Genomic DNA, 25,871 nt, shown 5'->3' on the forward strand with positions numbered 1-25,871 from the left:
AATTTAAAGCGACATTTAAATATCGAATATATCATCCTGTCAAATCCTAAAAAGTCGAGTTCATGATGTCACATGAATTGAAATATCTTTTATATATTCTGAAGTGCGACAACACTGTTTTCTGTTAAGACAATGATGTGTTGCTTTGTATCATATAAGCTTACAACCTATTTTTTTCTATCCTAATTGAGGTGTTATTTGAGTATCAAAAAACTAATAAGAAGAAGCATTAGTAAGCATATAACTCATGCAAATTTATGTATAGTTGATAATTGTAAGTTTTTTTTACAAGTTCTTACTTTTTTTAATTCTAAAATCAAGATAAAAAATATGCATAGTTCATACTTATTAAAATGCTTTACATTTAGTTTGAAATATAAATTATGATTTTCTTCTACAGTTCAGACTTTGTGGACGAACACATGCCTAAACAAATTGATGAACAGAAAAATGAAAGTAAGATTACTTGCATCATGCATACATTAAATGTTCAAACTAATAGCATCTCTCACAATGTATGTTAAATAATCTACGTTTGTATGCAACTTTTACATTGAAGAGCAATACAATATCAGAATATGTAAGATATTAATTGGTATATCATTTCTGTCTGATGAGACCAAACTTATATTTTGAAGGGTAACAGAGGACCACCTCAAGGTAAACAGTAAACTGTCATAATTAAAATTATCAAATATAGATTGATTGGAACTTGCTTAACGTCAACTCGTCGAATATATCTGAAACATTATATTATACGTCATACGCGCATTTCGTCTAGTTTCTTTATAATGTTATGACGACTGTTATTGCTTTCGTCTGTTCATCTACTAGTATTTTCTGCAGGTCAATGCTGTTTTCTGATTTGCTACGACTGATTTTGGTTCCGCCTTGTTACCTTCTTATATTTGTTGTAATTGAAAGTTTACGCTTTAAGTTATATAAAGTTTGGAGAATACAGTGATTGATATGGGTTTAGTAGTTAGAATAGGCTTCCTGCTACTTTATTTACAAGTTTGTGTTTGTCTGTATGAATATGAATCCTAAGAAAACTTACATATTTTCAACAATATTTGTAGATATTTGGAAAACGACTATCCCATAGTATACAATTCAGATTAAAAACAAGTACTAAGAAAGTTGTCCTCTACAGTGTTACTAAATTAACCTCTGGAGTTGAACGTCACTAATGAGTCTCTTGTAGACGAAAATGCATCTGGTTAACAAAATTATAAGCTTGGTATCATCCATCAAGTTTTTATTTATAACGATGACTGTCCTTTATTGTTTATATTACTAATCGGCATACCTCAATTGGTGACCCTACAATACAATCACATAGTATGCTTCAAAATAAAGGGATGTGATAGAGATTTGTTCATATCTCAGAAGGATATTTATAAAGCCTTATTGTTCTCTAGATTGATTCCCCTTTAAGCTGTTTTTTTTTAAAGAATAGTCTTCAGTGTTCCTTGATCAATTGTTATCAATTTCTCTACTTATTTCTAGTGGAAGATAACACAAATTCTAACGTGATACTTTAAATTTAGTTTTGGCATTACAAAAGATATGAGTCTTTTGTGTAAGAAAAGCACGTCTAATGAACACAATCTTAATCCGGGTATCTATATTCACTTCATATTGTGACGATGCTGTTGAAAATCTACTCTGAAATACAGATGACAATATAAGAGGGCCATACGACGCGTGACAATGCAACTGCTTTTATTTAACTTTTATCTGTGTTTTTGTTATCCCGTATACTTTTATTACTGTGTATATTCTGAAATGAATCTATATGAAAAACGTGGAACGAGAAACGACTATGAACCACACCAACACAAAACAACCGCTAAACAACAGGATCCTGACTTAGGACAGGTCAATAAAAAAGCAGAGGTTTTTAACGTTTTAATAGGCACCAACATTCACCCTAAACTGAGGTAATAGTTTTTAACATTACATTATAAAAAGATACACTATAAAATATCATTTGAAATGGCTTCCCTCGACCAAAAAGATGTTAAATAAAACAAAAAAGTAAACATACACTGAACGCATAAGTTTGATCTATGACACTATATAAAATGGCGTTAAATGAAACAACGTACACAGGTAAATTAAGATATAACAATTTTGTTGTTAGGAGAACGGAAGTAAACATTTTTTACAAAACAAATAAATTTGTACAGAAGTGAAAAGTTATCGTCATACTAAAAACTTATCAAAGGGGGTACGAATTAAAAATAGTGAGACGAGATATAACACAAAATAAGTGAACACAGAATTACAGAAATGCATTACAAAATGTGTGAACAGGTCAGATTATAACACGAAAGTATCATTTAAGAGTACTAGCAGTTACTGAAAGTTAGTTATAAACATGTTTTACATTGGAATTGTCAATCATATTGACAATAAATCTGTCTGCAGGGAATGCAGTTCTACAGAAAATCTTTGAAACTGTTTAATGCCGTAGTGGTATTGACCATCCTAAAATATGTAAAGAACTTCTGGATAATTTTAAATCTCGATCTTTCTCTGAAATTCATTATATCCAAACCTTTGATTTTCAACTCTTTATACCATCATTCCAGATGTTAAATTGAAAGACATTAAAGAAACAACAGAAATGGCTTCATCCATCTCATTTTTAGATTTATACCTATTATTGACAAAAGCGGTCCAGAATCTAAGACGCTTTTAATTTTGAAATTATAAATTACTCCCACCTTAGCAGCAATATACTAATTTCATCTGCATATGGACTATACATTTTCCAACTTATTCGGTATTCAAAAGTTTGCAGCAGCTACTCAGACTTTATAGAAAAAAGATGACCAGGCTTATGTCAAAGAAAGTGTCGTCCTTTTTCTAAAAAAAAAAGTTAATCGGAAGATACCATGAACTAATTGATAAGTACTTCAATATTAACTTCTCAAGTAATACATGATATTATTCAAATATAGATTATAGGTTTTGATTTTGTTTATCATCTTAATTAAATGTAATTGTGTTATGTTTATTTGTCTTTGAATATTTTTTTACCGTTACTGTTTAGTCCATTTTTGGCGTTATACATCCAGCCATTGTGTTATTGGGCTATAATCATTTTTTGTATATGGTTTTCATTTTTGATTATGGGGTTTGTCTATAGATTGTCTACATGCCATTTTATTTTTCTTTGCTGACACATAAAAATAAGGCGATATGGTATGATTGCCAATGAGACAATTATCCTCCAAAGTTCAAATAAAGTGGACGTTTGCAATTATAGGCAACCTTACGGTTTCAATAATGAGAAAACTCCATACCGTATGGTCGGCTTTAAATGCCTGCGACATGAAAAATATGAAACAATTCAATTGAGAAAACTAACGGCATAATTTATAACAAAACAATTACAAAAAAAAAAAACATTGACAGGCTTGAATCAACGACATCCAATTGATTTAATGTAAAAATGTCATTAACAGTCAGAGAAAAAACATGACCTTGTGCAATACCAAACTGTAGGTATCGACAGATTGTAGTACCATGAAAGTACATATGTGTAATATTTGGTATGGTTTTTATTTACTGACAACAAAATCTATATTTATACCAATGAAAACGATATTCAACGATTTGATAACAGTGTTGAATATAAAGGTAACTCAAAGGATTGATAAGTTTACCCGGATCGTATCTAAATTTCTGGGCTCGGTTAACAACATCACCGTAAAATTTTGGATGTGCTATTTCGTTTGAAATTAGGTACAGCTAAACGTGCCGACGAAATATTTGTATTTAAGAGAATTTAGTAAAGGTTTTAAGTAATTTGTGGTACCGAAATCCTTAGGTTAATAATTTTTTTTTAAATAATTTTTTGATTCGAGCGTCACTGGTGAGTCTATAAATACAAAATTTAATCCTGATATTTCTGTTGAGCGTATTTACTAGTAATACACAGATTACGCTAATAAAAATCCAAAACGTCACTACAAACAAGAGCATAGCGAATGTGTTTGAATATACAAACAAAGTAGGACGGAACCAAATAAACATCACCGTCCAAAAAGGAAAAATTAACAATGGGGAAAGAAAATCATCTCTTTTGTCGTAAATTTTTGTGTAATGTTTTTGGTGTAATACTGAAATATCTTAATTTAGAAGGGACAGTTATTGCTGTTGATTTTAGGTTTATTTAAAGTAAGTTCCTTTGGGTAAATTTTGAGCAATATAGTTAAAAAATTGTTGATTATTTAACGAACAAATATCATCAAGATAACGGTAAGTGTTGTTAAATTTATCAATTAAATGGAATTTAGACGGTTCTTTACTGATTTTGGCCATATCCTGCGCTTCATAATTGGTGCCCATAGGAATACCTACAATCTGTCGATAAACTTATTATTATGTTTTAGCAATGGTAAAAAAAGAAGTGTGAACCATACTTTTTAATTCTTTTTGTTACAAATATTTTTTTTTAATAAAAATTAAAAAAAAAAATGTACTTTATAAAACAGTTATCGCACACATCGAGCGCTAAGTTTTATATGAAATCTTCTGCAGGTTAAGGATTTACTCTGTTTAATATTTACATTATTACTTATTTGTTAGTGTGCAGTTTGTTTAATTCATAAATATATACGTATGTGTTGGTTTGTAGATGTTTGAAATACTTTTCAATATCTATTCAACAGATATAAGTCAATTGAAAGGTGTTACTTCTGGTAACAAATGCAAGGGAAATTCCAAAATTCTGAAAGATAAGGAGCAACATGAAAAATGGCTGGAAATGGATAAACTTAGGTGGAAGGTATTTTTGAAGTATTTCAGGCATTCAAAATAGCATTCGGAACATTGCTGAAAATATAGATAATATTTCTTTAAAAGAGTAACAGAAGGATAATAAAGCGTCTAGATAATACAATATGATTGCATTCTGAAATTTAAAATCAAACATGATACCAAAAACTGTTAAAATTGAGGGAATAACTTGTGTTTATCCCCGTAGATCTATTCATTTTACTTTTTAATTGCAATTTTGAGGGAAGAAAACTTAATAATCCATGTATATTTAGTTTTTACCTTTGTGTAGAAAAAACTGCGAGTTTGATTTAATATTGAAAATATCATTTTGAATCTTAGCTTGTCTAATGTCCCAAGTTTTTATGAAAATTAACTTGTTTGCTTGTCTAATATCCCAAGTTTTTATGAAAATTAACAAACAATATATTAGATCTTGTCAGTAAAACAGATCTAACCAAAAAGAGAAAATATCTTCCCATTTTCTGCAAGTATTAATTTAAAATATACAGAACATTGAAAAACTATACCTGCCAGTTGTACACAATTTTTCAATACACCAAATATACTAGACCTATTGCTTGTAATATTCGAGATATGGACTTGACCACGAAACCTCAACTGATACATGAAATGAGGTAAAGAATAAGTGAAAACTGTCTGTAGGATACAAGGACCTTGCAATATTGGTCTCCTGACAAGTTTGCTTGATTTATTATTTGAAGTCAAAAGCAGAATATTGTGTTGCATTTTAGTTTGCTTGATATACTATTTATGACAAAAGCATCTTGATGGCCTTTGTATCACGCATGTAAATATGTCGTTTCAATTGAAATAATCACTAGGTGTGATTTAGTTATCTCTTTCAGCACCAAGACCCGGTTTACTGGGAAATCAATTTTACTTCTGTGACCGCTATATCCCGCAATACCGGGCTGTACATGGTTCCTTTTTAAGCCAATATTTCTATTGGTCATTCGTCGGAAAATCCGTCTGACGTAATATACTATCGTCATATACATTCATTCAAGTTTACTTTTAACAGAAAATAAACTTGATATTGGTCTATTATTGGCGATGAATTTTTTTGAAAATTCTGTACACAAAATGGCGCATATTGGTAGTGAAAAACGAACTGTCAGGAGATGAAATTATTGGTTATGTTGGCTGATTTGACTTAATAAATGTTAAAAGCTGGCAGAAATAAATTAGAAAGGCAATGGAGAGAAATATAGAAGGGGATAGTGATGATAAAGATGATTTACGAGGGTTTTGAAGCTGTGGACATATGGACAAAAATTTTGACACATGAAGATAGGAACTCAAAGAAACATTCGTTTATTTAGGGAACCTGTGGACCCAGTTAAAAGTTTTGACACTTCAGGATCTGCCCTGAACTATTTTCAATGTTTTTATACTAAAGAAGTATTCACTTCTATCGTCAATTTAATTAATTTGAATGCAATCAGAAAATCGTACATGAAAGTTGATGCTTTTATCTGTGCTAACGAAGTACACATACTTTATCAAAAAAGTTACTTTTTACAACAAACTCACCTTTTTCAACAGAAAATTGATGGTTGTTTTCTGTACCTCACACTTTGTGACCAATAATTCATTGTGAGAGACCTGGATGGGAAACTTTCCTGCTTTGTTTAATCCAGGACCCAACAACCTTAGGATGGTCTTGATGGTAGAGTCAGAAGCCAAGAAACCATCGTATCTCTTAGCTACAAAACAAATGAGAGAATTTCATACTTTGGTATTATTGTCAGATGAAGACTACATTCTCACTGCTGCCAAACAGATATCATGATTGAGTTCATATTATCAAATAGTGTTTAGTGTTTCAGACTAGTTTTAAGACTAAGAGACACTTTAGTGGACTTGGTGAATCATCAGCAAATCACTGAGCGCTAGTACATATTTGAAAACTATGAAAACTTCACAACATTTTAACGCTATATGCAAACATCAAAGGCCAATGACAAACCCAATTTTATATTGATTAAAAAAGCAAAAAATAGATCTGCAGTTATTTGTTTTTTCAACTAGTCTCTAGTACTTTCAGGAATGAAATGAAAAATAGTCAACTATATTTTCTTTATCCAGACTTGTGCAACATTAATCAATGTAAACACTATCATCATCTTTTAAGTGGCACTGTTATGCTGCCAGATATACATGTATACCCGCCATCTCCTTTGTACAATGAATTTTGCATCTTCACAATAAATATAATTAAATTTAAAGAGTACATTAAACAAAGGACATTGTTCTTCTGCTATGTTAAATATTTAATTTACATGTAAATTCTAAACAAGAAAACTTTAACATGTTACTTCTTTCTAAATAAAACCTGGAATTATTTGTTTGAACTAGAAAATTTAAATTGCATATGCATATACAAGTGGAACAAAAACGCATTTGTGTTTTCCACAGGGCTTATTTAACATAATGGTAATGCGACACTTTCTGAATACAACTAACTTATCTTTATCTATTTACTATGATTGTCGTGTTTAACTTCTAGAAACATACTATTTATAATTAAATCTCAAAGGATGCTTAACATGACATTAGTGGGAAAAACTCACAAGAAGATTTCAGACGAATTCATTTGGGTTTATATATTTCCTCATCTTTTGGCAACACAATGTTACAATACTGCTAACAAATTCTTACCACCAGCAGAACTTTTTTGTAGAAGAATCGCTGATCTCTGGCTTAACTTAACTTTCTAGTACCATTGTTTGGCAAACAATGTATACCTTCCCAATTATTTTAAGACCCTGGGTAGAGGTCCGCTGGGAAGTTTCCAACAACACCATCAAGTTTTTCTTTAGCAGATATTTTTTTTTTAAATTTGTTTCTTTAAAGTACTGAGTGTTCACTTCAAATGTAAAGTTCCGAGTAGTCTTGAAAAAATAAAATTCTTACATTTTCTACTTTGGCCTTGTTTATCATTTTATAGAAATTAAACAAACAGTTTTTGACTTTTTCGGAATTTCCTGGAAAGGTTGTGTGAACTTACCTGACTGTGCCAGAGAAACGCTTGTCCTTTTGAGGATCATAATTCTTCAAAGCAATCTGGAGCTCTATAGACTGCGTAAATTTCCTCTTTTTTTCATTTGAATCTTTCAGGACGGTGGCAATGGCCTCGTACAAGTTGTCACGAGAAATTTTACTGAAAAACAAAAGTAAATATTTAACTGATGAGGACTAACAATATACTAGTCTTTAACAGAACAGCAGCAGCAAACTTAAACAGAATCACCTAGGATTAACATGCATGCATACTAATCAGCTTTTTGTGACCGACACATTTAAAGGAAGTTTTATCGACTTGTCAAAATAGGCAATAAGGAGAATGACGCTGTTCCTGCCATCTTCAATGATCATCAAAGATGTCGGCAATACAATTCAACAGATCATAAAAGTTGCACAAAATCTTTCATCCGCATTTTTCTTTAAAAAGACATAGCTCTGCTTTACATGTTACTGGTCTACATGACAGACCATTGATATAGCAAACAAGGCAGGTGATGTTATAGCTTAAAACGCCAAACATGTCATGGACTAGACAAACTTGGAGCTGGAGCTGTGTTATTACAAATTCACAAGCATATGTACCAATATATACACATATGATAGTCGCTTGTCATATTTTAGAATTTTGTCAGATTATCGGAGTCCTCTGGTTTTATCCGTTTGAATGCCTTAAAAAAATATGCCCATTGACCCCCGTTTTTCTTTTCATTAATCTTTTACATGTATAGTTATAAACCATCTGTAAAAGTCTTATAAAACCATTATTTGTTAACAGTTTTTTAGAACTTAAACTTGTCAATGATAAAGCTATGAAAAGTCAAGAGAGAACACTTTCCCGCCAAAATGTCAATTGCTTATATCTCGAAACAAGCACATTGACCTATATTTTATTTTTGCTCTTTTGGTTCCCTTAATAGTCCCCTATCAATCTATACAAGTGTTATGAAAAGCTTGTTATTTTGAAACTAAGTAGCGAACTTCCTTAAATCTTTCATAATCTATTTATTACAAAAAAAAAACCATGCAATTTTGTTATCACTAGTTGCAATAAAGAATAACGCTACTTCTGTTATCTACTGGTCAATATTTATTTTAAAACATGGTTTGTAGTATGAAGGCTTTGTAAATTGCCAGATGATGAACTTGCCAGACAATATTATCACCTTCTTACAAGTTTCTTTTACAGTATAGGAAACCAAAACTGCAATAAATGTGCAGATATGGATTAAAACCTGTACTACGAACACATTCAATGTGATGTTTATCAACAATTCATTTATTTATAGCAAGTACATAAAATGTAAATTCAGAAATTATTATTTATGTTAACGAATAATGCTATTGAAATGTAAGAAGATGGAGCGATGTTATTTCAAATACACATTTAAAGCATATTTACTAACTCATTAAATACGTGTAATTAATTCATTACAAATCATTTCTTTTCATTCATTAGTTATGCAATTGCAAGGAAGACTAAAATTACTTGTTTCATGATCCATTATAATCTTGATAAAAACAGCTAACATTTGTAGTACGAAAGCTTTGTGAATGCCAGATGAAGAACTTGCCATACAATATCACCTCATACAAGTTTCTTTATAGTATAGGACACCAACACTGTAATTAATGTGCAGATATGGGGCAAAAACTGTACTATGCGCACATATGTGATAATATTCAATAATTGTACTGGAAATTCAGGAATTATTGCTACAAACGAATAATGCTATCGAAATATATTAAGCCTAAATTAATGTGTTCAAATATTTCAAAAATGTTTCTCTTTTTACTCAATTGGTGGTCGGGGCTATTCACAAACAATACAGCAAAAAGGGTGGTTGTTTTACAGCTTAGAAACGCCAAACTTATTACTGACAACACAAATTTGGAGCTGGAACCGTTTGAAATGGGCCATTTGAATTTTATATAATTTTTCTACACCAACATACTTCTGACCCATGTGAAGATGTGGAATATATGTCAACGAGACAGAAACCCGAGTTATTAATTAACCAAAAAGAAAACTAATTTATACGGGTCAAAAGACTACCGCAACAGATAGGAAATCTATTTGTTTGTCTATGTATTGTTAGATTTTCCTAGTTTCATCTCAATCATTTCCGACAATTTTTCGACAGACTTGGCATCTATTTGTTCATACAAGTACATTGTATTTAAGACTCTTACAAGTTGGACAGAAATACTTCAGCAGATATATAGAAACATTGCAAGGACTGAAGCCTATATTTCTTGACAAGGAATTTTAAATTAAATTGAATATTAAGAACAGACAAAATGTTGCCCTGCTTTACGTGTCACTTGTCTATATGATAGACATATTATATAGCGAACAGGGCAGTATATTACTACAGCTATAAACGCCAACTTGTCATAGTCTGGACAAGCTTGGAGCTGGAACTGTGTAAAACAAAAATGCTAACATTCTATTGATACAATGTAAACACTTCACTATTATATTAAAACTTAACAAGCTTGTATATAACCTTATAAAGACACAAGAACCGTAGAAGTGAAGTAAATTAGGGTAGAGGTACTAAGCACAAGTTTCACAACATTTTGTTGAGGCAAACTTGGGTTACAGAGCAGAAATTTAATTTCTCTATTGGTTAAGGAGCACAACTCTAGAATGGGAAAAGTGGTGCTACAAAAATTCAAATTTAATCGGTTTTGTGGTATTTTGGTAGCGGGACTTTTACCATTCTATATATCCATGTTTATTTCCTTTGAAAGTTAAAGATGTACAACTATCAGAGACATGGCAATTATCTCTGGTTAAATTTGTTCTATTCATTGGTTCATTAAATAACTGATAAGATGTGGTCCAGCTTTACGTGTCACTTGACTATATGAAAGACATATGATATAGCGAACAGGGCAGTTTTATATTACAGCTATAAACGCCAAACTTGTCATTGTCTAGACAAGCTTGGAACTGGAACTGTGTCAACACATTGCTATCACTCTATTCCACAGTGTAAACAAAATCATGAATGCACAATCTTCATCTTCCCTGTAGAGTTTGAAAGCTTAAGTAAGTCTTTATACATGTACGTCAAGGAAATGTCTTAATCTTATCATTATGATAAAACCAAACCAAAAAAAAATAGAATTTGCTTTTAATATTTTCTAGTGATTTTTCGTTATTGGGCAACAGTCGGACTTGCCAGGACACAAAAGTATTAGTGTAAATGTATACACTGCTAGTAGAATAACATTGTAATCACGCCTAATAGTATGGGTCATGGATATTTTATTCTCTTTTAAGTTTAACACAAAAATAATTTAAATATGAAAATATACCACTCCATTCTTTAAAAACTTGATGTTGCCATGCATTACGTGTCACTTGTCTATTTGAAAGACATATGATATAGCGAACTGAGCAGTTTATTATCACAGCTATAAACGCCAAACTTGTCATAGTCTAGACAAGCTTGGAACTGGAACTATATTTAAAAGACATTACTATTCCTTTATTTCACAGAGAAAACAAAATCATGAATACAATATTTTATCTTCTCTGATGAAGTAGTATTTGAAAGTTAGTCTTGATACATTGTACATGTAGGTCTTAGAAATTTCTTAATCAAATAAAAAAAACCAAACCTAAAAAGAAACAGAATGTCTGCTGTAATTCTTTTTTTTATCTTTTTGCACATGGAAATAAAATATATTTATAGGAAGGTTTCTTAAATCTTTTAAAAAGGTTAGGAAATTTCCTGTGCCTTTTCGTCAGACATCAGAGGTCATTTTCTGATCTTGTAAGCCTCAAATTGATTAAAATTTTACTGTGATTTGTCAAAAAAAAAAACTCCTTGTGATTCGTCAGGTCTCAAATTATAACCATTACCATTTTTGGGGAAAAAAATTAACGTGATTCGTCAAAATCATGCACCAAAAATTACCATTAACGCGATTTGGCAAATTTTTTTACCGTCATTTATCATGAAGATGCCCCCCATTTCCACCGTCATTCATGCACACAAATTACAATTCTTTACATGTTTTAATATCAAAGGTTTCCATACCTGCCAATATTTCAAGTGCAAGATGGCGGTCATAGTCATACACAACCTTTAAAGGGGCCTTCAAATTTAGTTTAATGTTGTTTATGTGCTTCTCCATGCTTTAAAAAGCTATTCCAATGCTCAAATTGATTGTTTTGCTTTAAATTTTGGACACAATTGCTATTTCAAAATTTCTAATTGGGAGCCTCTATTTGGAAAATCCCCAACAAATAGTGACAGGTCAGTTGGCAGGTATGGGTTTCCAACTGCGACCTCTAGAAAAAGTTTGATAATCAAGAGCTAACTTTGAGTCTACCTATTTCAGAAAAAAAACCACCACATGTACACATGCTAATAGAATCACATTGTAATCGCGTTTAAAAATACATTCCATGGATATTTTATTATCTATTAAAAGTTTTGAAATGTCACTTTGCTTTACGTGTCACTTGTCTATATGAAAGACACATGATATAGGGAACAGTACAGTTTTATACAGTTAAAAACGCCAAAATTGTCAGTCTATACAAGCTTGGAGCTGGAACAGTGTTGGAAAGACATTGACATTGACAATTTATAGAATTGCTTCAATCTCGAGATTTTCACGTCAAACACATCAGGTCAGGACTTGACAGACATTATTGACAGTCAACATATATATAGACTGACCATGTAGCCTTTTTTGTAGAGGGTAAACACTGATAATCATTCAAAACAATTTTTTAAATTGTTTTAAGCCACAAGATTTTGAAACATAATGCAGGGAACGCTACTTTTTCAGACGTTTTGCTGTTGAGACGTAATCTTTTCTTAGACAAGTTCGCCTCTCTGATTGAATACAACTTAAAATTCCGAAAACGTGTAGTAAATTTTAAAGTCCTAAAATAAATGTGGTTGCATCTCAAAAAATGGTTTTATTAATATATTGATACTTGGAAACATTGGTATATCTTGTGTAAGGCAAACAAATCAAAATTTCAAAAGTTATTCAGGATTAGGTGGATCTGAAGAGCGATGAATACACACCTCATCTTGCCTGCTTCGGGAAACCGGAAAAGGAATTTGAGAAGAACTGTGCGATCGAAATAGGTAATGAATACAGTGTAGATTTTGTATTGCCAAAGTATGACGTACAAATATGATTGCAATTTAGTGACTTGTGTTCATTGTTGTAAATCATTTCCCCTTTTAAGTGTCTTATACTATAAACTAGGATCATTGATAGCTGCAGTCAATAAGTTTTAAAATTATAAAAAAAAAAATTAAAAAAAATCCAACCATACGTTCGTCCCTATTCAAATGCATTAATCTTCCGAATGAAGGCAATTTTAACCCCGGGACCCTCTGGACCCGCCACTGAACACAAGGCTGACTGCTGGACCCCCAATTTTGTAATTTTTACCTATTATGTCTGTTCTGTTTGTTTTGCTCACCGTGACATTGTTGTCAACATAATGGAATTTCAGGCGACTGTCATACAAATGAGAGTCACAGATGAGTCTTATATAGACGAATAAACCAGCCTGTAATTCAGCGGTTGTTGTTTGTTTATGTGTTACTATATGTGTTTTTCGTTAATCTTTTTGTTTTACATTATCATTTCGGGACCTTTTATAGCTGACTCTGCGGTATGGGCTTTGCTCATTGTTGAAGGCCGTACGGTGCTCTATAGTGATTAATTTCTGTGCCATTTTGGTCCCTTGTGGAGAGTTGTCCGATTGGCAATAATACCACATCTTCTTTTTTTTTTATATCATAATAGATACCAGGATTATATTTTGTATTTACGCCGCACGCGCGTTTCGTCTACAAAAGACTTATCAGTGACGCTCGAATCCAAAAAATTTTAAACGGCCAAATAAATTACGAAGTTAAAGAGCATTAAGGACCAAAATTCCTAAAAGTTTTGCCAAATACAGCTAAGATAATCTATTCCTGAGGTAGAAAGTCCTTAGTATTTAAAAAATTCAAGGTTTGCAAGCAGTTAATTTATAAATATGACCATATCAATGATAATTCATGTCAGCACAGATGTGCTTACTACGGGGCTGGTGATACCCTCTGGGAATTAAACTATTATCATGTTTATAGTTTAATTGTATTTTAAGTTATGAATTGATCAATATAAACATATATAACATAAATGATATAATTAACACTGCCATAAAAGCGAGAGGTTTGGCATGCCACAAAACCAAGTTCAACCCAACATTTTTTCATAAAATGCCCTGTACCAAGTCAGGAAAATTGCCCTTGTTACATTGTAGTTCGTTTCTGTGTTGTTACGTTTCGGTGTTGTGTCGTAGTTCATTTATATTTGATACGTTTCCCTCAGTTTTAGTTTGTAACCCGGATTTGTGTTTTTTCTCTATCGATTTATGAATTTTGAACAGCAGTATACTACTGTTGCCTTTATATATAACATAAAGAAAATAGAGCATCGCCGCGACGAGAAAAGTTGACATTGAAAAACATACAGTTATTTTTTTACGCCAAATGTGGTGCTATCCAAAATTTCTTGGGAGAACACTAGTGTATATGTCAGGTATGTTGTAGACTTTGATTAGGCTGACATCATGCAACAAAGGCTTTTAATGTTATGACATCAAATGTTTTAAATTAAATTAAAATTAGTTTTGATAACTTTTTTCCCAATCAACTATAAACAAATATGTTTAAATATGTTTTGCGTGAAGGAGATTACAACTGTCCCAATCTTCAACAGAGAATCGATTTTTTTTTGCAGAATGTATGTGTAGCAGAAGAACCTCGGATTCTATGTGTCATCCGTGACATGATAGATCCGAATACAGCGGGAAGTAAAAAGACGGTAAATCTTCCAGCATCAACGTCTATTGGAGATGTGATAGATGAGATATCCAAATTAACAAGATATATCGCCAGCAGTATTAACATAAAATACAACAAACAAGTGGCAGCAGAATTGGAAGAGGTAAAATACATGTAAATACACAACACATACATGTACACACGTCACGCATGTCAGGTCACATGATATTTGTATTTCACAAAAAAGACTTTAGATTTCAAGATGGTATTGTGATGACGGTTATATTTCATATGTTTTCAATTAGATATTTAAATCACAAGCCTAAACCTGAAATTTATATGTGTATTATTTATTTTTTGCAATCTTTGTGATTCGTGGTTCTGGTCATACAAATTGTTTGAAATTAAAAATGGATTAATTTACTTAAAATATATAAGGTCAAACATACAGAACTTTCATATTACTGCAAGTGATTTTCTAAAAGGAGTAGGTTAAGTAAGATCCTTTTTTGGCCCCAAAATATAGCCGTTTTATAAAATTGTGAAAATATAATCTTTTAGCTATTTATTGGAAAGTAGAATGCTTCTGATACATAAATATGGGCTGTTTTTTTACAATAAAATGCACATATATCGGGTACTAGCATCATTAAGTCATGCTAAATAACTGAAATCTTCACAATTTTAGCATTTTAGTTAAATTTTAGGCGTTTTTCGTCCTAAATGAAAGTGGCCACATTCGTGTTCATTCATAATATTGAAATGTTAGTTGTATTTGATGATATTTCATAACATATATAAAGGTTGAGGATGAACACGGATGCGGCCACTTTCATTTTTGACAAAACCATCTAAAAAGTGACGTTTTTTGGCATATTTGATAGATTTTTCATATTTAAGCTTGAATCGGAGCGTTTTAAATGACTAAATCAGTTGAAATCTTTCACATAAATTATTTGAATCAATTGAAATAGACACTTAAGTTACTTTTCTACATTGGCTAGAGGTATAGGGGGAGGGTTGAGATCTCATAAACATGTTTAACCCCGCCGCAATTTTGCGCCTGTCCCAAGTCAGGAGCCTCTGGCCTTTGTTAGTCTTGTATGATTTTAAATTTTAGTTTCTTGTGTATAATTCGGAGTTTAGTATGACGTCCATTATCACTGTACTATTATGCATATTTTAGGGGCCAGCTGAAGGACACCTACGGGTGCGGGAATTCTCGCTACATTGAAGACCCATTGGTTGCCTTCGGCTGTTGTTTGCTCTATGGTCGGGTGGTTGTCGCTTTGACATATTCACCATTTCCTTTCTCAATTTTACTTAAGTGTTTTAAAAGTGTCCAAAATCTTTCGTTAGATGAACTTGAAATTTGAGGCCAAAATAGGCTCTTACCGGACCTACTCCTTTGATAAAACATTTCTATTTTGATTGACTTCACGTATTATATTTTGTTGATGAGACGAATGTTCCAAATATTTTTTGTTTTGAAAATTTTAGAATTTGCTTGATTATAAGACTGGCACTGTTGATTCTTAATGTTCAATTACTTTGGATGAGTTTATTAATATGTCAACTATCTCTTTTCGCTTTCAAATACAACATAAAATTTAGATAATATACATGAATCTATGTGTAAACTCAGCAGACTTGCCAAAAACTGAATATGTTAAATACCAAGTATAAATGTTAATTGAATTTTCATGTGCGTATTGTTATGCGTTACTTTTTCTACATTAGCTAGATGTATAGGGGGAGGGTTGAGATTTCATAAACATGTTTAACCCCGCCGCAATTTTGCGCCTGTCCCAAGTCAGGAGCATCTGGCCTTTGTTAGTCTTGTATTAATTTCAATTTTAGTTTCTTGTGTATGATTCGGAGTTCAGTATGACGTTCATTATCACTGTACTAGTATACATATTTTTTAGGGGCCAGCTGAAGGACACCTAGGAATTCTCGCTACATTGATGACCCATTGGTGGCCTTCGGCTGTTGTCTGCTCTATGGTTGGGTTGTTGTCGCTTTGACACATTCCCCATTTCCTTTCTCAATTTTATAATATATTAATAAACTCTGTTTTAAAATTTCTTTATTACTTTTAATTCCAATAAAATATTCTGAAAAAATACCCAGAGAAAATTTTTTATGAACACTTCAAAACAGAACTCTGAAGTGATATAAGCTTGAAGTTATGATGTCATGTAACAAGTTTATACTTTATACTCTCACCTTTAGCATATTTATATATATATAAAAAACATCATTATTTCAACTGCCAAAAGTATAACAGTTATACACCAAAATAGAAATCAATTTCGTTTTCCTATAAATATAGTTCAGTGTTCTTTGAGCAAAGGTCATATGTATGTCAATATTATCACTTTTAAGTCAATGAAATTAACACCCTGACATACATCTGTTTGACACTACAGAATTATTTGTTTAAATTAGAATTTTTGTAGTTGATTACAATTATATGACAATGGGAAAAATGTATTCTATAAATGATAAGAACTTACCATATTTCTTCTAGATATCCTTGTATGCTTGTGCAAATCAGAAGTTATCGGATATCTGTATGCTTGGAACAAGACGACATGAATTCACAGTGGTGGAGAAAGAGGACACAATACCACAAAAATTGTCTGAAATTACAGTAAGTCATTGTATTAAGAGTTTTCTATTTACACCATTGGGTCGATACCACTGCTGGTGGACGTTTCGTCCCCAAGGGTATCACCAGCCCAGTAGTTAATACTTCGGTGTTGACATGCATATCAATAATGTGGTCATTTTTATAGATTTCCAGTTTATTAATCTTTGAATTTTTCGAAAAACGAAGGATTTTCTTATCCCAGGCATAGATTACCTTAGCCGTATTTGGCAAAACTTTTTGGAATTTTGGATCCTCAATACTCTTCAACTTTGTCCTTGTTTGACTTTATAAATATTTTGATATGAGCGTCACTGATGAGTCTTATGTAGATGAAACGCGCGTCTGGCGTACTAAATTATAATCTTGGTACCTTTGATAATTATTTAGGTGACCGAACGACCTTCTACAATGAACAAAGCCTATAATGCAAATGTGGGATATAAAATCGAGTTAGTCAAAAACCCTTATTTTTAAGCGCTTCAACTGACAAGACTTGAGTGATTTGTGTCTTAATTTCATATTAAGATCCACAAATAGATTTAGAGCGCTATACAGACAGTATTATCAATTCTAATAAGAGTTATTTTCTTTGTATCTCACTGTTATGGTTATGTTTGTTTTCACGTAATAAGTTTCTTCATTTCTTAGGGACGGTAGTTTTATTGACTAACATTATTTTAGTTTTTGGGTACATGTACTAGGTATTGCCAAGATTATAAAAGTCATTTCACCATGAAAAAGTCTACAAAAAATGCCTTTTTATCTTTGTTGTTGTCACTTTTGAGAGATTTGACCGCTAGAAATTTTCATTGTATGTGAATTTGATTATATTTCAGCCGGCTCCAGATCCACCAAATTATGATGGTATTGCATACACATCTTCATCCTACATATCCGGTTCCACACCTGCCAAAGAAACAGTTTCCAAATATCCTGACTCAACGGCCTAGCCAGGACCAGATGTTCATTTCATAATGGGTCTATGTTATAGGCTTGTAAAGACAAGAAGATAAACTTAACATAAGTAATACATCTTTGAACTGAAGAAGAGAATGTAGGGTTTCACAATGAATATCAAATATCATGTATTGGTGTTACCGTTTTGAAAAAAAACATTAAAATACACACTGAAAATGGGCAAAATTGTTGTTTCATTTAAAATTAAGCTGTTTTTATCAATTGATAGTTAATAAGTGTACTTCATTAGAACTACATTATTGTTTCACTGTTATAGACAGTTTATTAATCTTTCTTTTTCTGCTTGTTGCAACAAAAAATCTTCAGTGGTTACAAAGTTATGATAAAAAGTGGAAAACTATGCGTTTGTTATGCAATTTTGTACTTTTGTTTTTAGCTTGCTCAGTGTAGTGATTAAAGAGAAAAATAAATCAAATTTATGCTGTTATGTGTTTTGTTTTCTCTTCTAGGATACACATTATCAAAAACTACCTCATATATCAATATTGCAGTACCCTAGCTGGAGATATATGCCATCAAAGTTGGATATACAAATAAAGTGAAAAAATGTCTTGTCCGTAGACATGCATCCCCTAGTAAACTGGAAGTATTAACAGCATTAATGTTGCATTGCTAAGTTCATGTTCTTTTGTAGATATGAAAACACTACTTACATTTTTTGTAACCATCTATTAATATAGGAAGAATTTGAAAAATATGTCAGAATGTCTTGTCCGTAGACATGTTTTTTTTTTATCAATATTGCTTGGCTTTATGGTTCTTAATTAATCCTATGTGTTGTTTAAACTTAGAAATATCTTATTTTTAATCAATAAATGGCAATTTAAGTGTTTTAAGTTTTTTGTAAAATTACTTAACAGGAGTGGATTTTAAAAAGTGGCAGATTATCAGTCATAAAAAGCATACCTTATTTTACTTCAATATCTTTATTCCAGTTGCTGCATACCTTAAAAGACTAACTAAATCAAATGAAGCAAAAGTATTTCTCCCTATCTGACCTTATCTTTCGCATTTCAGTATTATCAGAAGATGAGGAAGTGTCTACGGACAAGACACTTGTACACAACAAATATTAAATTCAATTATGTGTCTGCTTTGGAATTTGACTCTTAATTATAGATGATGAAAGTTATCTATTCAAATTAAAACTCAGTATTTTCAAGATAAATATAGTCACAATTAATTCCAATAGACCTTTTTTTTTTAACTGGAATTGTCTTGTCCGTAGACATTACCACAATATATTTGTATCCGATTTCCTTGAATTCAGCCTAATTTGATGGATAAAATGTATGTCATTTTTTCAAGAGAACACATTCAACTTTGTCAAAATTGAGTTTCAATAATAGTTTGATTGATTTAAACAGTCAGATATATGGATTTCTACGGAAGCGTATTAGCGCCACACATTTTTTTTTATTTTTCTTCCTATCTTTGCGCAAACCTTTGAGTTATAAGGCAAACCTTTGCGATATAACTCAAACCTTTGCGTTTAATAACGCAAACATTTGCGTAATAACGCAAACATTTGTTTTATCTTATTTCTTATTTAAGGAAATAGTAGTTATTAATGGAGGAGGCTGTATATATTACAATTTATCACCGTTGTAGTCATTGCAAAGTAAAATGATTGAATAGTAAGATCATATCATTGACTAATAATGCGCAGAATAATATAAGAAGGTGTGGTATGAGTGCTAATAAGAAAACTCTCCATCTAAGTCACTATTCGTAAAAGTAAACCATCATAGGCCAAAGTACGGTCTTCAACACGGAGCATTGGCTCACACTGAACAACAAACTATAAAGGCCCCCCAAAAACGATATTCGTTTTACTACTAGTAAATATATTACAAAGAAAATTGAGGAAATTGAGGTTATACCGAAGGAAAAAAATCAACCCTGCTTATATAGCTATAACCGAATAAAAATATAATTCCAAAGTAAGACCTCGTCTGAGAACTGTGTAAAGTAGGTTAGGCAAGTTACCCTTTGGCAATAAATGTATAGAATGAAGATGTTTTATTAATAAAATTATGTTCTCTCTATTCAAATTGCTACCCAAGCATCTTAAAAATATTTCATTATATTGAAATGAAAATTCAATGACTTTCTATCAAAGAATCTTGATCATATTCTGAGACTTAAAAAAAAAATGTTTCCTTATTAATAATTCATTTTAAAGCAGAAAGATCATTTTGTCTATTTTACTCGGAGGTTTCACAATTGTATGACATTATGTTTGATCTTTCAATTTTAATATCACTATATACTAAACTATATTTAATTTCTTGTTAAACTATATACTTTTCTGACGCACAAATCAGTCTTAATTTATGTATAATTGCACTCCATTATTCCTATGCAAATTCATTATAATGATTTGACCTTGTATGTATGTTTCTACATGTAAATCACATTCGAAATGAATGACAGACGGACATACAAAACTTAATGAATAATTGAAATCAAGATATTTGCGTTATAACGCAAAGGTTTGCGTTATAACGCAAACAGAGGGAGAAAAATAAAAAAAAATATGTGTGGCGCTAATACGCTTCCGTAGATTTCAGTTAAAAGAATGTGTCTTCATTTTGGCTTAATCAATAAATTATTGAGATATGTAGAGAATAATGGGTACATTTTTATATTTTCCAAAATTTAAAAAACGCAGCTGAAAATTTAATTGGTAACTTTAAATCTTAACTTTAACAATCATCTTTGAAAGCATTTAATTAAATATCAATAAAATCACAGTGTAGATACTCTTCTGTACGCTATCCGGAAGTCACGATTTTCGAAGCGATGATTTCCAACTGGCTAACAGGACGGTTTTGCCTACGGTAACTTTTCTCATCATTTGTTTACTCCTATATCTACAAAGTGCTTTGAACATCTTCAAGGTATATATAGCATCATAAATATGAGTAGCTGTAACAAAAACATGCATTAGAATATAAAATATACGTGTGCATCACATCAACTTGGTAGAAAAAAGTGAAATCGATGGACAATTTCGCTCTCGTAGTACAAAGCAAATAATCTTTTATTGCAAATATTTGCATCAGTTTACAGTTAAATATATACTGTTTCAATATTCTTTTCGTATTTAAGTAGAATATTCGCATTTCCCATAAAAAAATATGTTTTCCTTGAGGATCCCAAAATAAATTACTGTACGATCAGTCTAGAACTGACTGTATTCTAGAAGCGATTTCAGATCTTTTGACTGTATGACCAGTCGTGATTTTGAAGAAAAAACAACAGCAATTTGAAGGTATATACGTGTATATGTGATATTATGAACTATCCAGGGAACTATAACGTGTAATTACATTCATTAGATAATACAAATATATTTCGGATGAATTTTTTAGACGGCAAAATAATTGTATTTTTGTTCCATCAGTCTTATTTAAAATCAAATGCCTAAAAAGAAATACATGATTCGCTTGTGGACTTTGTAATAGTGTGTCGTTACAGTTATCTGTTAAGCTAATACATTTTTAAAGATTATTTACACCGTCCGCCGTTGACCAATTGATGATAACATAAATCAAGCTTGTCTTTTAAAATAACAAAAAATTGATAAAGACAGCTTTGCGTAGGGGGATAATTCATGTGATATAATTTTGGTAAGTTTACAGAAATAGAAGGTCCATAATGCATTAATCGAGTAAAAATGGAGCAATTTCAGAAAACTTTAATGATTGGTTTAGGTGTTGGAAATACCTGATGGGTGCCCCCCATATAATGTAATGTTGAAGTCCGTATCTTATATAAAGAAACCCCATAAAAGTTTTTACTAAAATTCGAAATAGACGGTACACAATACAGTCATTGTCATTCATGATAAGGAATCCGAATAAGATTAAGTAATAGTTATATCAGTGACGGATTCAAAAAAAGGGGATCCGGCAGTTTGAAACTCTTTTTTAACCATCAATTCATTTGTATGGGAACATATATTTGGAATCCCCTTTTCTCCTGGATTGGACCCCTCTTCATTTAAAAAATGGCCGGAACCCCCAATGTATATTAAGTGGTTTATGAGGAGATGCGCTTACAAAACCGGCGAAAGATATTGTACCGGTCCAACGGACGAACGGAAAGACGGACTTCTTTATCACTATAACCCCCCGCTTGACAAAGTGGTGTACAATTGAGTGTCAAAAAGACAGTTTTCTCGTTTGAATTGTTTTACATTTTCTTATCGGGGCCTTTTATAGCTCACTATGCGGTATGGGCTTTGCTCATTGTTGAAGGCCGTACGGTGACCTATAGTTGTTAATGTCTGTGTCATTTTGGTCTTTTGTGGATAGTTGTCTCATTGGCAATCATACCACATCTTTTTTTATATAGCTCTACATCTTAAACAAAGTGAAGGAACTGTGATCAATTATGGGCTACAGTACGGCCTCGAATGTGTGTAAATACATGCATTTTTATATAACAACTAAATCTGTGTGTTTGTACAATTTTAAGTATAACGGAGGACATTTCTGAAACTTATTTACTAGTATACATCAAACCTTCCTCTTATTTTAGCAACATTTAAACATCCTTATACTTAATGTAGTAACTCGAGTACACCCTATCAAGCTAAAACATGTTTCATAAGTTTTCAGGATGTGAATGTATTGAAATATATTTGTGTTATTTAGAAAAATGCCACCTTCTAATGTATCGTAAATAACTTTGAAATCACTACTAGAATACAGTGACATAAAGACTGATCATACAGTTTTAAAATAAACAAGCGAGACTGATCGTACAGTGAGAAATTCAAACAAGTGTAATTTTCTTATTTCTGGCTTCAAAGATCTGGTTGAAACTTTTACCACCACTTGAAATATACTTCATTGAGTTAATTAAGTCTGGTTTTTACGTTAATTTGTACACTAAGAGGGCAAAAAGATTGTTTTCAGGTTCGCCGACTGATTTTTCTTAGTGATGCACTTGAAAATCTCTTGATTAAGGCAAACACACGACTATTGAATGTGCGGAATTTAATTCTAAACCATTTGAGAATATCGATGTCGGCTGAATTAATCTTTAAGCAATGTACAGATGATCAACTTACCGTTTAATTCAGTATACCCATCAAATTTAAAATGTGATCCAAAATGTTCTCGCTTCGAAAATCGCGACTTCCGGATAGCGTACAGAATAGTATCTACACTGTGAAAATGTCTTGTCCGTAGACACTATCACAATGTATTTGTTTCCATTTTCTTTAAAGTTAAGCATCATTTGATAGATAATTCTGATAAAATATATGCTTTTTTCTTTCAGGAGAACACTTTCAACTATGTCAAAATTAGGTTTAAATAATGCATTTCATAAAATATGAATGCAATGTCTTGTCCGTAGACAAAACATATCAATTGTATTGCTAAGTTTGACTGTTTATTGTAAGAATATGCATCAAGTTATTTTAATGTTCTATATACCAAAAGAAAGGGATTTTTTGGAAGTTTTGTAATTTAAAGATTAGTTTAAGTATAGTTTGATCAGATAAGATTAATGATTAAAGATAGCTACTGTTGTTTGAAATAACTCTGAGTTAAACATGTTCTTCTCATTTTTTTCAATTAAAATGTTTGACATTCAATAAATTAATTCTAAACATATTTTGTTGTCTTTGTCATCGACCAAAAATCTGACCCTAGTGACCATGTCTTGAAGGCAACCATTAAAGAAAATCATACATTTTTTAAAGACCATTGATTTAATAAAAATATTAAATATTTCTTAAAAAAACTGCATGTAATTAATTATACAGTTATATAAATGCTTCCAGTGTTAGCCTAATAATGGAAATTTTTCATAATTTAAACTATTTCTGTACCAAAATATCAAAAGAGTTTTGTCCTGATGTGATATTCATTTTTGACCTCATGTGAAACAAAAAACGAACATCTGATTGTGGCTAGGCCGCAGCCTATACATATGCCTCCATTATGCTGAAATCTGACACAGGTAAACATGTACATACTAGAAACAGTTATTTTGACAACATTATCTCAGAACCACTGACACAATTTCAGTGGTCTCGTAGAAGCACGTCGTCCAGAGTGTGAATTGTAGCTCAAGGAAAGGTCAAGTTGACAAGAAGTTAAAATAAGTAGAATAATTGTTTGCTGTCTATTAACCAAGCATGAACATGTATATGTTGATTAAGATAAGAAACTATTTAGTTTGTGATCATGGTGATTATTTTGAGGTATGTTAACATAGTCCAGCCGATTGGTGCAGATGTAGAGCAGAATTGCTCACTTGGTGAGGAAAGCATGAAACTTGGCATGGTAGTTTTTGGTTATATAGCCTCTGATTTCAGCTATAGACACACTCTGAAAAATCCAATATGGCTGCCATTTTCAAGATGGCGAAAAAACGGTATAAATGCTAAGATTGTTCTAAAGGTATTCTATATAATTTCGGAAATTAAAGTAATGATTCTTTAAAAATGGACTTCATGTTCTTGAATTTGTTATCAATTAATTTTGAAATATAAAAAAATACTTCGGTTGTTTCTATAACACATACATTTGCAAATATGGCTGCCAATACAAAAACAAATAGTGAAATTCAAAATGTTAATCAATATGTGACATGTTATTGTAATTGTTCGGTTGAAACTAGTCGATTGAACGTTAATATAAGTAGGATAAATGTGGTGGAATAGTAGGTTTCTCATCTGAACTCTGAGGCAGTGCCGAGGGCATCTTGTCTCGTGTCTCTTCAATGCCACGTCTTACGTCACTTATCGCGTTTTCATCTACCGTACCTACTACCTTGTCAAATTATTCTATGTAATCAATAGGTATACCTTTCTTCAAGCGGATTAGACGATTGCCATTATTTAAAATGGTTAAGGGGCAATTATTTCCTTTTCCAACTACGTGCGAAACCAATTCGCAACTATTCAGCGAGTATGGTCCTAAAATGCACTCCTGGTCAGCACTTTTATAAGTTTTAATGGTGACAGTCATTTTTGAGTTTGGCGGAACTGTGATGGTTCGTTTTATGCAAACTTACTGAGTTGAAATCTCATTTTCACTGTTAAAAACTGCAGTATTTATTACTTTATTGTTAATTGTGGGAGTACTCCGTTTAAGGCCTTGGAATCATCATCTGTGGTTACTTGCGAGCGTAGTCAAAGCCAACATCAGCCGGGCAATCTGGGGCCTGCACACATTTTTCCTGAATTCTCATTGTCATCTACCGGCAGTTCGTTCAAATTGGTAAATGAACGCCTCCCAAGTCAAGGATCCTTAAATTGAGTTTTTCCATGTTTATGAGCTGTGGGTGTCGGCTCCGGTCCCTTGCACAAATATTTTCGTGCCATCGGGTATATTCTCTCTCAAATGAGGAGTCTGAAGAAGAGGTGTTGTCACAATCTTTTTGTTTCCTCTGCCCTTTTCTGTATCGTCAGTGGAGTCAGCTTGCTGTTATGGGAAGCATGTTAGAGATCCAGGAGCTGAAGAGGTTGTCATAATTGGAGTTATAAATGTGGGATTTGCCATTGACTAGACGGGGATGATACCGTAAGTTGGCACGACATTCAGCAT

At 31.9% G+C, this 25,871-nt stretch overlaps 1 protein-coding gene across 1 annotated transcript; it reads left to right on the plus strand.

The window, feature by feature from the left end:
* Positions 1 to 404: 404 nt before the first annotated feature.
* On the plus strand, positions 405 to 18,715 carry LOC143049939 (ubiquitin carboxyl-terminal hydrolase 47-like). The gene is made up of 5 exons (XM_076223716.1): positions 405 to 456; positions 4,686 to 4,801; positions 14,620 to 14,826; positions 17,197 to 17,319; positions 18,156 to 18,715. Exons 1-5 carry the CDS (start codon positions 423 to 425, stop codon positions 18,267 to 18,269), a joined length of 594 nt encoding a protein of 197 aa, XP_076079831.1. The 5' UTR covers positions 405 to 422; the 3' UTR covers positions 18,270 to 18,715.
* Positions 18,716 to 25,871: the final 7,156 nt, after the last annotated feature.

This window comes from Mytilus galloprovincialis, chromosome 10, assembly GCF_965363235.1.
Source record: "Mytilus galloprovincialis chromosome 10, xbMytGall1.hap1.1, whole genome shotgun sequence".
NCBI lineage: Eukaryota > Metazoa > Mollusca > Bivalvia > Mytilida > Mytilidae > Mytilus > Mytilus galloprovincialis.

What these genes read in the sequence shown, in the direction of transcription:
- LOC143049939 (XM_076223716.1), top strand. Translation starts at nt 423, where the DNA reads ATGCCTAAACAAATTGATGAACAGAAAAATGAAA. An exon ending in TGATGAACAGAAAAATGAAA is followed by an intron (nt 457 to 4,685) that starts GTAAGATTACTT and finishes TCTATTCAACAG; the next exon opens with ATATAAGTCAATTGAAAGGT. An exon ending in TGGATAAACTTAGGTGGAAG is followed by an intron (nt 4,802 to 14,619) that starts GTATTTTTGAAG and finishes TTTTTTTTGCAG; the next exon opens with AATGTATGTGTAGCAGAAGA.